At 32.2% G+C, this 13,211-nt stretch overlaps 1 protein-coding gene across 3 annotated transcripts in view; it reads right to left on the minus strand.

Annotated features, from left to right (window-relative positions):
• The window catches only part of LOC108909058 (E3 ubiquitin-protein ligase TRIP12), an 88,787-nt gene that overhangs the window by 22,126 nt on the left and 53,450 nt on the right, over positions 1-13,211 (minus strand). For 2 of the 3 annotated variants that reach the window (XM_018713285.1, XM_018713284.2), the window contains exons 10-14: positions 10,622-11,378; positions 3,367-3,752; positions 1,688-1,895; positions 1,130-1,603; positions 721-1,075 (exon numbers count right to left, since the gene is read on the minus strand). In XM_018713285.1, coding sequence (XP_018568801.1) covers positions 721-1,075; positions 1,130-1,603; positions 1,688-1,895; positions 3,367-3,752; positions 10,622-11,378 — 2,180 coding nt within the window. The remainder of the gene's footprint in view (positions 1-720; positions 1,076-1,129; positions 1,604-1,687; positions 1,896-3,366; positions 3,753-10,621; positions 11,379-13,211) is intronic. The other variant, XM_018713286.1, reaches the window with a different exon arrangement.

Below are 13,211 nucleotides of genomic sequence, written 5' to 3' on the forward strand. Positions count from 1 at the left end.
TTACGGCTTGCGAAATGGTCGTCTGTCGTCGAGGTGACCTCAAAAAAAGGCAAAATTAAATATGAAAGCGAGAAAAAAACGTTACAAAAATGCCCCTGAACGACTAAGGAGGAACGACTGAGTATCTGCCAAGTCGCATGCCGTTTCGAGGCTCGCGAAGAAGGAATTTTGTGGGGCAAAATTCACATTTTTCGGTCTTCCTAGAGAGTTTTAACGTATTTACGGCCGTATTTCAAATCCTGTATTTAATTTCGCAGAAAGTTCTACGGAAAGAGCGTGAAATAAGCACCCGGTCGATAAATATGAGTATTTTCGGCACAGTTTTAAATAAAATATTGTAGAAAATAGGGGAAATAAAAAATAAAAAAGCCGTACCCGCGCGCAATTCGTGGCGATCGGCGACCGTCAGATTTCAGCGGGAGGGCGTGTCGGACTCGTGCGTTTCACACAAAAATTGGGCCGCGCCCCTCGCAGAGCCTGAAGAAAACTGAAAATTCACCGCGAAGACGGCAAAAAATCGCCATCAAAATACGAAGTTCGGACGAAGGAAGGCCGGCGGGAGACTTCGCCGTTGCACGGCTCGCTCGAAAAGCCTTGGTGGCAATAAGTCGGCGCTTTTTCGGGGCGATTGTGCGACGCAGACGGAGCTATCGGATTTTAATATATATGGATTATATAAAAAAAATATTTTTTAAAAATTGATATTGATTATTTACTTACCTAAAGGAGTTTCATTATCTGTGTCTGTCTCACTCTGATCATTGCCATTATTACTAAATTGTCTCACAGCCTGGTAAACAGTCATGTTATATGGGAGCACATTATTACCTATAAGGAACTGTAACTTGTGCCTGGTTCCAGTTTGTGATATCACAACTCCAGCTAAAGTATCATCTATATCATCATCGGAATCGCCATCGTCACTATCAGCGCTATCTTTATCTCTAAGTCTACCGTACCCTCTAACTACCAAGTAGCGTTCTATTGCCTGCACGAGGGCCAAGGGATCTATTTTAACTGTGCCGCCTTTCCACTGCTTCAAGTTGGAACAGTCTGGATGTCTTTGAAGGTTGCACTAAAATCAGAAAAGTAATTAGAAATATAAAAGAATGTATTCGATATACTCTACCTTCAGCTGGTGGGTATTGAAAAATTTCAGAGCGCTAGTTCCACCCCGCCCGGCACCTGAACTGGCGGGGAGGTCATGAACTTTAACTGGAAACTGTTCCAATTGCGAAACACAGCCATTCAGTTTGGCCACAAGGGCACTCATCCATGTCGAATTTAATTCACCGATACTTGTCACATTGTACTCTAAAGGACACCCTGCAAATACGTTTAGCAAAATTCTAAGCCTCTGATCCCTGTCATAAGGCCCATTTATATCTGCTAAAAAGGAGAGCAGCGCCTTGATAAGACCCGAATAATTTACTTCGAAGGGAGATATATCCGATTCCATAAGTATTTCCCTAAGTTCTATCAGAGCATCACCACATTTAGTTGTAGACAGTTTATCAATGGCTAACTTGAGACGAATGATCACACTCGTTGCTGGATGGGATTCGTCCTCACTTCCAGAGTACGACTCGATAAATTTAGAAGCCTAAAAATTTTATAAACAAACAAAATTTAACACACAAATACTAAGAAATATATGTTATACGGAGTCTACTCTAATATTAGTTACCTGCTCCCTTATCCAAGTCCTGGTCTTTTCACGGTTTCCAGCTGTAATATTTGAATTTGAAGCGGACTTTGACAAATTATTTAAAGAATCTTTACTATAGTTACGATCATGAGAGGAATTCATGCTTCTACCCCATCTAGCAGGATTGAGACTTTGTAGAAAACTCGTTTTGGAACTGGAACCAGAATATCTGGGCCGCGAAGGGTTGCTGAAAAAGTAATTGAAAAATTTTGAAGAACTATACAGGACGATTTATTCATATAAAATTGAGGAACGACAGCTTATAATAAATAGTAAATGGTGATGAAAAAATGCACTTCAAGATTAATTGGAAATAAATCAGTATCAGAGTAGAGTACTACAACAGCTGTTTCAAGTTATTTCCTTCATTTAATTATTACGAGTACAGTTGGATGATCAAGGAGGCCAAGCGTTGGATTTCCTTGGAATATCGTCTTCAAGAAAACATGTTTAAATGTTTTTGTACTTGTTGCTCAAAATGTGATGGAGCACACAAAAAATCACATATCCTGTTCTGAATCTAGAGATTAATTTTTTCAAAGAATGCATGTAAAAACTGTATACAGGGGTCCCGAAATTCATGCAACAAAATTTGGTCATAGATTCTTAAAACAAATTTAAAAGACCCCTATTTTTTCTTTTTGCCAACTGGCCCCCTCTTTCGGAATCACAGCCCCCTGAAATCTGCCCCTAAGAAGTCTTTTTTATATCTCAAAACCATGTACGAGAATCACTAAATTTGGTACACAGGGGTTTTATTATATGTGGAATCTCACAGTGCTACGCTTTTTGGCGAGAAACCCCCTTAAGACACTTTTTCGTGGGCTCTCCTCTTTGGAACCAAAAAAAATTGGTCGTAAATTTAATTTTTTTAAAAATTATTAGTTAGCTAGAAAGCCATTGAATTTAGAAACTTTTTTGTTTCTTCATATTTTTTTCATAAAACGCAATGTTTTAAGGAAAATGGAGAATCACATCATGCATTTGATCACATTTTGACATTTTTCTCGAAAACATTGCGTTTCACGAAAAAAGTATCAAGGGACAAAAAAGTTTCTAAATTTAACGGCTTTCTAGAGGACTAATAATCTTTAAGAAATTTAAATACGAGACCAAAGTTTTCCCCACCAAAAAGTGTAGCACCATCAGATTCCACAGGTCATAAAACTCCTTTGTACCAAATTTAGTGATTCTCGTATAACGGGGTTCTGATATAAAAAAAAAAAGATTATTCTTAGGGGCGGATTTCAGGTAGCTGTAACTCCGAAAGAGGGGGCCACTTGGCAGAAATAAAAAATACTGGTCCCCTAAATTTGTCTGAAGAATCTGTGACCAAATTTTGTTGCAATAATTTCGGGACATCCTGTACAAACAGCATCAGTTAAATGATTTAGCGATATGAGAGAACCAATAAGTAAAACAATTGCAGGAGTTTTTAGCAAAATTGGTTATTTGGTTCCCTTTAACTTTTATCGTAGAATAATATTCAGTGATAAAACTATACATTTTTTTGATACAAACATCCAATTGAGAAGGTGCACCCATAATGTTATGACTACAATATTAAACTGTCCACTAATTTGTTATAACAGATGCCGAATAAACAAATGATAATGACAAAATTGTTGTAATTTAAATGTTTTGACACTAAAACTTACCTTGGTGTGGAGTTACCCAGTGAAGCCGCTTTAGTAAACAAATCTTGCATTAATGAAGGCGACAGAGGAAGATCCTCATGCCTTGTTTTCGACCTGCTAGTGCCACTCGCTCGTTTCGTAACCCTTTTTCTTTTGAGAACATCACTGAGACGGACATGAGAAGGACTAGGCGAACGGGTATCTGAATCCTGCAGACGTTGGGTATAAGGTGTAGAGGAGTACATGGTGGAAGAAACAGGTGTACTTCCTAAAGAAGCAGAACCATTTGCTGTCTGCAAACTCGTACTACTGGATGGCTGAGAGGTTCCCGGTTGAGACTCGTTTAAAGCAGAAGAAAATGACGTCGAGCTGCAACTAGACTTGGGAGGGCTTACTCCTAAAGGAACCTTCAAAAAGAAAGAATATATACATACGTTTAATAATGAAACAAAATTAAAACATTTAATTTTTGATTATAAATATTTTTAAGTTAACACCATCGGTAAATAAGTTTTATGCAAATGTTTTTATTTAGGAAAAATCATATTTCTCCCATACTAGTTTCTTTCTACTTTTTCAAGAATGACTTCTTTTTAAATCCAAAACAGCTTAATGAAAGATTTACAGTAATAGAAAAATGAATTCAATGCCTTAATAAATATTGCATTTTTTCAATCTGTATGTAGGGTGTCTCAAGAAACTGTGGTTATACAGTAATCATAGTTTTTCAGGTAAAAACAACTGACTTTGTTAACTAAAATTAGTTCAAAAATTCAGGATGTTAAAATTATAATTTTGAAATTGTTTTTCATTAATTTATGAAAAGTGACGTATAATATCTGCTTCATGTTTGGTATTACTTATAAGGCATAAGAAAAAAAAAATATTTCAAACATCTCAATCAATTAGAAAATAATTTATCTATTTGTTGACTTTGCACAAAAAATGCGATTTAAATAAAATTACTATATTTCGAGCTAAAAGATTCTATTTGCTAATTCAAAATAAATAAAAAAAAAGAAAAAAAAAAGGAAAAAAGTTTAAATATGCCGAATTAAGAGAGCAGAACTTTATCTAGAGAGGGATCAGAGTTTTGGAGCCTGTCACAGAAAATTAATATGTACTTAAATATATCAAAACGTTACTACGAAATCATGTTACCTCAAATTAAGCTTGGAAAGCATGCTGGCTCAGATCTTTAACTAAAAACATGCTACCTCACACAAAATTAAAATTGATTATATAGAAATTAAGTTGGCTGTATTGATTGGCGTTGAAATGCACATTGAATGATTGAAACTGTGCACTTACAATAATCTTATATATTTTTCAATTAATTTTGTTAACTTACTGTTATAAATGATAAAATTGTTAAGTAAAAAAATCGAATAATATTCCTATAAATCAGATAAGAGTGCGCTATTAATTTTTATATGAAAGCAAACTTGTATGAAAAAAATCTAATAATTTTTAGTAATAATAAACATTTTTAGATATTAAGGTATACATACACTATTTTTTTTATAATTTGTTATTTCAAAAAACGTCGAGTAATGTACGTGTTGCAGCGTACTGCATATTATTCTATTTCTTTAATTAACAATTTTGTCGTTTATAACAGTAACTTATTGAAAAATGTTGAATGAAAAAAATAAAATAAAGTGTACCTGAACATAAATATTCCTTACTTTTTGAAAAATATATTATATAAGTTTATTATAAGTGCACGGTTTCAATTATTCAATGTGCATTTCAACGTAAATGCAGCCAACTTAAATTTCTAGTCAAACTTTCTTTTGTGCGACACAGTATGTTTTTATTTAAAGATCTGAGCTAGCATGTTTTCCAAGCTTAATTTGAGGTAGCATGTTTTCCAAGTACAATTTTTGATAGTATGTTTTCCAAGCTAAATTTGAGATAGCATGTTTTCGTAGTAACGCATCGATATGTACAATTTAATAACATGCAAATGTGATTCTTACGGGCTTAAGCATTTTTAGTAAATGTATGCATAAGTACCATAACCATCCCAACACCTGCATTTGAATTTGACTTCTTTCAACCTTTTTTTCTAAGTTCACTATTAGTTCTAAACATAACAAAATAATCTATATGCTTCCAAATAGACAATGCCGATAACACCGATGTCGAAAAACTTTTATATTTTAGAGAAAAATGATTTTTAAATGTCTGTCATGTTGTCAGCCAACTTCCAGTCAGTTTTTGTTCGTTGTTTATCACGTTAATTATTACTTTTTTGAACTTCTTTATGCTTAATTCTAAAAAATAATTAGCATTGTAATAAACTAAAAATTTGATAAAATTCATATCTAGCAATGTGACAATGGCATGGCGGATAACACGAGATACTAAGCTGTTCAGCATTACACAATTCAGTGGGTATCTGGAATTGGCCATGTCTGTGTTTTTTGCGTGCCACTATTTCTTTTTCTGGGAGTGTTTTCCAGCGAGTGTGCGAAAATTGGATTCAAAGGGTCATGCGTGCATCGAAAATGCTGATGGACATTTTGAGCATATGTTGTAGTTTGTTTTATATTTGTGCGCTTAAGAATTACTGAATTTTGCTTTTTGGAAAGTACCTAAATTATTTTTAATACTATGATTATTTGGATGACGTGAATCTTTGGGTACTTTAATTACATTTATTTCAAATCCATAATTTGATAAAAAATTAAGTTCCTGTTTTAAGAGATTCATAATTACAGTAAGACCCCGCTTAACGCGTATGATACGTTCCATCAAAGTAGAGCGTAATGCGAAACAGCGCTAAACGAGGCTATCTTAACATGTAAATAATGGGGTTAGGAAAAGAAGGATAGAAAATTGGTTAGGTATTAAATTTAATAATTATGTTTTTTTTAATAAAAATAAAACCAAACATTTATTTCTTACAAAAATAAAAACAATATAAACGTATATTACTTATAAAAACAAATAAAATTCTAAGTCAGTCAGATCATTCAGTCTATTCTGTTTCCAATTTTCTGCCTTTTTGTCAAGAAGGCACCTAATGTAGTTTGCGTTTTCCTTTTGCATTCTGTTAGAAGTTGTTGATAAGTGGATAAAGCATCTATAACATCCTGTCTTGCTTTTGAACTCCTGTCAAAATTTGGATCATTTTCAACAAATTGGTCCATAATTTCAGTTATAGTGGTCAAACTCCTTTTTACAAATATCATCGAAAGTTCTTTTTGCTCTTCTTCGAAATCACTATTATCAATATTTTTGTTTTCTTCAAACAAGAAATACAACTACTCTGTTTGGGATAGGTTATGTACATATTTGGAAACCTAGCGCTGCGCACAATTTCGGGGAATCCCCGGGTTGAAATAAGAGCGTTAAACCGAAACAGCGCTAAACGAAACAGCGTTAAGCGGGGTCTTACTGTACTAAAATTCGAGCTAAAATTTAAGCACATCTTCATTACTACAAAATTGATACATTTTATTTTATTTATTTAAAAACTGGAAAACAATCGTCTTGAAATTTACTAAATGTTCCACAATAACAGCTGTTTACATTTTTTCCGTAGGACAAGTCTGCCGCGTGCACACGTGGTATGCACCAGCTGTGTAGCGTTAGGTTAAAACTGTTGACCTTACGCCCCTGTAATATACAACTTTTTTGTTCATTTATGATTACTCTTATGCTGAAGTATTGGCAATCAAACTTCTTACACTCTGTAATAGCTGTTTTATTTACCTGAGATCTCAGTTAATCTCAATTAATCTGGATGCTCAGTGGTCAGTTAGGTGAAATTAATTGACACCACTGGTAAATAAAACATAGTAAATGTAAAATTTAAATTTACACAAAATGTAGGTACTTTTGTTAAGTAGTTCCCATTTTACAGAGTAGCACTGCAGATTCAGCTATTTTTGAAATATATCGAAAATTTACTTTGCGAAAATGTCATATATTGTATTTACACAAAAAACTAAGTTTATAGGCAAATAAATAATGTTTAGTTATTGTAGAAATTTTTTTCTATATTATTATGCATAAAAGTATATAACCATTTAACTGTAGTCATTCGAATGCAGTGTTAAGTATACAGCGAGGGGCGATCCGCTAAGGAAAAAACGTACGAAGATTACAAATTTTCTGAAATCTCTTGTAATGTATCTGCAGATTTCAATATCAATTAAAAAAAGATTTCAAATTTCATATAAATAATCAAGATTACAATATCTTCCAACATATTTCAAAACATTTCAGGAGTTATTTTAGTAGATTTCAATGACTATTTAAGATTTCAATAGGATTATTAGAAATTAAAAGATTTCAAAATTTCTTAATAAGGTTTCAAGGAATACGCATTTGAACAAAAATAATTGGATTAACTTCAACTGTCAGTTATTTCATTCATTAACAGCAGTACTTTGATTAAGAATTTCCAGTATCAGGCATTTTTTACGCAAGAATTGGAACATTCTGATTAAGTTTTTGTTCGAAGAACGTTAAAAACTTTTTGTCATGATAAAAATGATAATGCCATTTTTAAAGTTAGGTAAGTACCTATATATTTTTAATGAAAGATAAACATATAATAATCCAATATACTAATAAAAATAAAAAAATTAAGATAAAATAAACATTTTCCCAAAAAATAAATAAAAAAAATGTATTAAGCTTTTACGGAATGTTTAAATATCATTAAAAAAAACAGTAAAAATTAAATTTATCCAAAACCGTTTTGAGGTATTATAATGAAATTTTAGGCGTGTCAATAGCTAACGATTTTTTAGTCTTACCAGTGGCGTGCGTATTGGAACGTCACTAGCTATGTTTAAAGAAAAAAATAGCACGCCGCTGGTTTTACTAAAAATAAAATTTTTGAATTCCTTGTTCAATTATGAAGAAAAAAAGCTTTCTTCAGATTATATCGTACGACGCAGCGTTTATGAGTAAAAAAATAAAAACCCTTTTATTGTGCGCCTAAAACCAATGCTAATTTATAAATTTAAATTATTGAACAAAGAAATTCAAATTTGATTGATTTTTGAAATGTGGTAGTGTTGTTTGTAGTAAAAATAAGGGACTGCGGTTTTGAAGAAATTTAATTTTTACTGGTTTTTTAATGAAATTTCAACATTCTGTAGATCGGTAACTAAGTGTTTGCGGATCTATGTTTATAGGAACTCTTTTTATAAAATGACCTGGGCAATCACCCCCTTAAATATTGCTGCGTCTTTTTTAAACACCCTGTATAACTACCTCGCCTCGGAACCTATTTAAAAGTTTGTTTAAGGCGTATATAGGTTTTATTAACATTTATTAAATCACTCCTAGAAATCGTAAAAGGTTCATTTCCGACTAACTTTATTGGCCCATAGAATATGTATTTTTCTTCGACTAATTGCACATCATCTATTTTAGGCCACATGTATTGCTGTAGTAAATTCTCTTTCAAAAATTTAATGTGAAATTTTTCTTTTTTTTTTCCTATAACCCTACCAGGATTAATTGTAATATACGGCAAAGTAGTTCTCAAATTCTATAGCAACTTTTTTAATATTATTCGATTGCTTCTAATACTAACAAGGATCCATCTGCGCTTATATCCGAAGTAGAATCCGAATTGGAAGTACTGCTAAGTTCTGTTAGGTAAAGATCTTTGAAAATTTGAGCTGGTTGTAAATTTCGAATTTTTTATTTACTATCAACAATATCATTTTTTGCAACTACAATATAATTTAAGTCCTCGCGAGAAATAGTTTTAAAAATGTCTTCTTCCAAGAATTCAGTAAAATTTAATAGATTGACAATAATTACACGGAGATTGCAAAGATTTCAGAAACGATTACATAAAAATTCCAGAGCAAACGTACGAAGATTACATCAGCAGATCGCCCCTCAGTATAGTGTAAGCAGTGGCGGCTGTTGACTTCCATACCAGAGACGGCGGAAATATTTAGGTACAAAATATTGAAAAAAAAAAAAAAAAAACAAATGAAACATAACTTGGCAGTTTTATTTTAAGTACTATTGAAATATTGGGAAAATGTGCTCAACATTATTTTTTATAGTTATTATTCTTCTGCTTTTGTCCGAAATAAGCATTTCAATAACTTTTTCATTAAAGTTTGATATTTTTCGCACTATTGATTTTTCAATAAATAGCATTACAAGTGCTGTTAATTTGTTTTTACGATATATCTAATTTAAACAATTACAATCTTTTAAAAAAACACAAAAAACGATACGTGTACAAAATTTTAATCCACACGTAAACAAAATTTAATTTAATAAGAAAGGAAAGCAGTGAATACCTATTATTTGGGCCAAATTGCATAGTAAATATAGGCTACTTCCCCTCCATGTTTCAATGCTGCGTAGCAGTAACCATGGCCACCACTATAAACACTTTACAGATTTAAGGGCACAAGGAGCCCACATATTCAGTGTTTTTCAATTTTGCAAGTCGAGTTAAATTGACTGTACATTACAAAAACATTTCCCTTTTAAAGTGTTTTATAAGACTATTTTGCTATGAAAATTTCCAGGGGGGGAGGGGGCGTCTCCCTAGAGCGCCCCCGCACCAGCGGCCACTGAGTGTGCGGGTTGTTATTTTTACTTATTCTTTTTGTCACAACTACATTTCACCGAAAGCCACTAAAAGTAGCTTTAAACTAGTGTTCAGGGCATAATGTTGAAAATAGAACACAAATCTTTTATGATCGGATTTGAATGCTTGACCTTCAATTCAATTTCGACCACTTGTCATTTACTCTAATTCTGAGATGCTTTAAATATCTGAACTTTAAAGAGGTGAATCAATTGTAACAAAAAATTTCTTTTTGCTGTAAGTACATGGTACATGAATTAATTGGGAAAATTCCAAAAAATAATATTTCAATTCTCTTTAAATTTGCATAATCAATTAATCTCAAAAGAATAGAAAAAAGTTCTTATAAACATAATTGTTGAAATGTGTCACTTCCCATGTATACAATTAGATGCTTTTATTTTTTTTTCAGAGTAGCGAATTGAATCTTCTTTTTCCTTGAAATCTGGCAGTTTTATGAGAAATTGATGAAATATTTTTTGAGCAGAATGAACATATCTTATTTAAAAAAATATATTCTGTTATTAGTTATTGTATTTTTACTTTATTTTAAACATCCAATCAAAAGACGTGAATGTTTTTCGATACCAAAAATCTAGGCATGCAAAAGATATCTAGCATTATAGATAAGTCTAAACTAGTTACATAGAGAGCAACTAATAATTACTTTCAGAAAGGTAGACTCACCTCTGGATCTGCCAGTCGGTTTATCTGATGCAAAACACCTTCTCTTCTAAAATGAACACCAAATTCTTCAGGTAACTTAGTCATTAGAATCTCTGCCATTTGTAAAGCACCCACTACAATCCTTAAATCACTAGATGCCATCATACCGGCGATATGACTACTAACGATTTGATTTTTTAAAACGTCTTTTAATAGTTCCGGACTTGCGTAATACACCATTCTTAAAAGTGCCTTTAAACACTTACACCTTACCGCCGGTCCCGCACTTGATGAATATACCTCATATAGAACCGAGAACAGAGATCTTATAAATGCCGCTGCCAAACCTCTCTCTTCCCTCAGGCACGCGACACGGGCATCACGGCTCGCTGATAAAGGCCTGCTTGAAGTTTGAGAAGGTTCTGCGGGACTAGACTGAACACTTGTCGGTGTGAATCTACGTTGAACAGGTCTCGATGTCCCAGTATCCTCATTAATTTGCTGCATAGAATGGAAGTCTATAGTATAAATTCTTCCTAAAGTGTTGAGACTCACTTCGTCATCACCATTTAAATGAGCCGCTTCGATAATACGACAATCCACAGCACCGTAAGGATGCCAGAGACCGCGGTCATCTCTCCATTGCCAAACTGGTTGATCTTTGGCAATGCTAGAGGGTCTCTCCAATAAAGCATCAACTGCAAATATTCCATCAGTTGGCAGTTTTGGCATCAGTTCACCAATGAGTGCCGTAATTTCAAACTGTTCCTGAGGTTGCCTAAAAATAAAAACTTTTCTTAACTATTTGAAATTTTTGAAAATACCATGCGTCATAGTTTTATGAGTTTCACCATAGGGATCTTGGTTATCGTACGAGATAGGTCAGTCAAATTAGAGCAAAGTTAAAGAATTTAACAGTGAATAATGGCCAAAGAGAAATTTTCCTATTTATTTTTGTTTTGAAATTGTCAATAAAAAACTGAACTTTTATTCATTAATTGAAATCTGAATGATATGGATATTTTAAACTAAGACATTTTGACACTTTTTGTGGAGAATTCAGATATGTGATCACATTAGTCTATTAGAATAGTGAACATTACAGACATTAGTTTTTTTAGCTGTCTGGGGAAATATTAAAAAAAAAACTGAGTTTCAAATTCAAGGTTGGGTTGGTTTGGAGGGTTGAAAAGTTATGAAAAATTGTATCATTGGGATTTCTGGCGAAAGTTGACTTCAAACAAAAAAGTATCCAATGCAAAAGTTGTAGATCATGCAAAAATCTACAACTTTTGTAGAGGTCACTTTTTAACATAACCTCAAAATTTCCTAGAAAAATGCGAAAAACAGGTTTTTTTCAGATTTTTCCTTTTTTATCTCATTTCCGCAAAAATAATTTAATTTTGACAAAACTTGGTGAAACTATACCTTTCTCTGTCTTAAATAACCTCAAATTTTTTTAGATAAAAAAATCAAGAAGTTTCTGAGATATTCGTTTTTTTCGGCCTGAAACACTTTTTTTTCAAAGAAAAATTCTACTTAAAAAAATCATCGTACAGAGTTCTGTCGGTAATAATTTTTTTCGTTTTGACATAATTTTTGGTGAAATAAAAAAATTTGTAATCACAGTTCAAAAACATGCTCAAAAATGCAAATATGTAAAAAAATGACTTGCAGCAATGAATTTTTCAGTAATTGTTGATTTGTTTAAATTAAAAAAAAATCAAAATCTGATTACACCATTCAATTGTATGGAAAAAATACAAAAAAAAATTTCACATTGTTTGACCCAAAACTATTTTTGTAGAATATTGCTATAAACATATGTCGAATAGTGAATAAATAAAATAAATAATAATTTTTTTTCCATAGGATCAATTAGTGTACTTATTTTTTTTAATGTTTGATGAATTCATAGATGTACAGTGTGTCCAAGATAAGGATGGGATAGGCATTAGGATCTAGGAAACGGTAAGAGATATGGGGTGGCTCATATTAGAAAAAAGTTCTGTTTTTTTATACCTAACAATATGCTGTTTTAAAATTAAATAAGTTTTAAAATTCTGGGTAGTTCCGGAGATATCCGGAAAAACCAGAAATTTTACAAAATTGTTTAATTTATTCTGGCTTTATTTGAAAACGAATTTTTAAATAAATTACTAATTTACAATGTCACTTTTTTCGCTCTATACAATGGCGTCAACATTTTTGCAATCCGACGTTTCGTCTTCGAGGGGCCATCATCGGGTTAATTTCTTTAAATACGTCGCTGCTATTTTTATGATAAAATGTAGTCATTTTTAATTCTGAATTAGAGGATATTACATTGTAATCGCTTAAAAAGTTTTTAGCTTGATTTAGCTATAATTTAAATTTTTTCCTGAGTACGGCTCTGAACGCTTTCAAAATATCTATTGGATGATGTCATAACAGTATAAAAGTCAATACCGCACAAAATATTCAACAATTTTTTGGTACTATTAGCAATACTAATTAGAAATAATAAAATATTTCATAAATTCGTATTATTTTTTTATTAGGTACAACTTTTTAAATTATGGATTAAAAAAAATTGTTGGATATTTTGTGCTGTATTGACTTTTATTCTCTC

This window comes from Anoplophora glabripennis, unplaced genomic scaffold (genome assembly GCF_000390285.2).
Source record: "Anoplophora glabripennis isolate ALB-LARVAE unplaced genomic scaffold, Agla_2.0 scaffold301, whole genome shotgun sequence".
Classification (NCBI taxonomy): Eukaryota; Metazoa; Arthropoda; class Insecta; order Coleoptera; family Cerambycidae; genus Anoplophora; species Anoplophora glabripennis.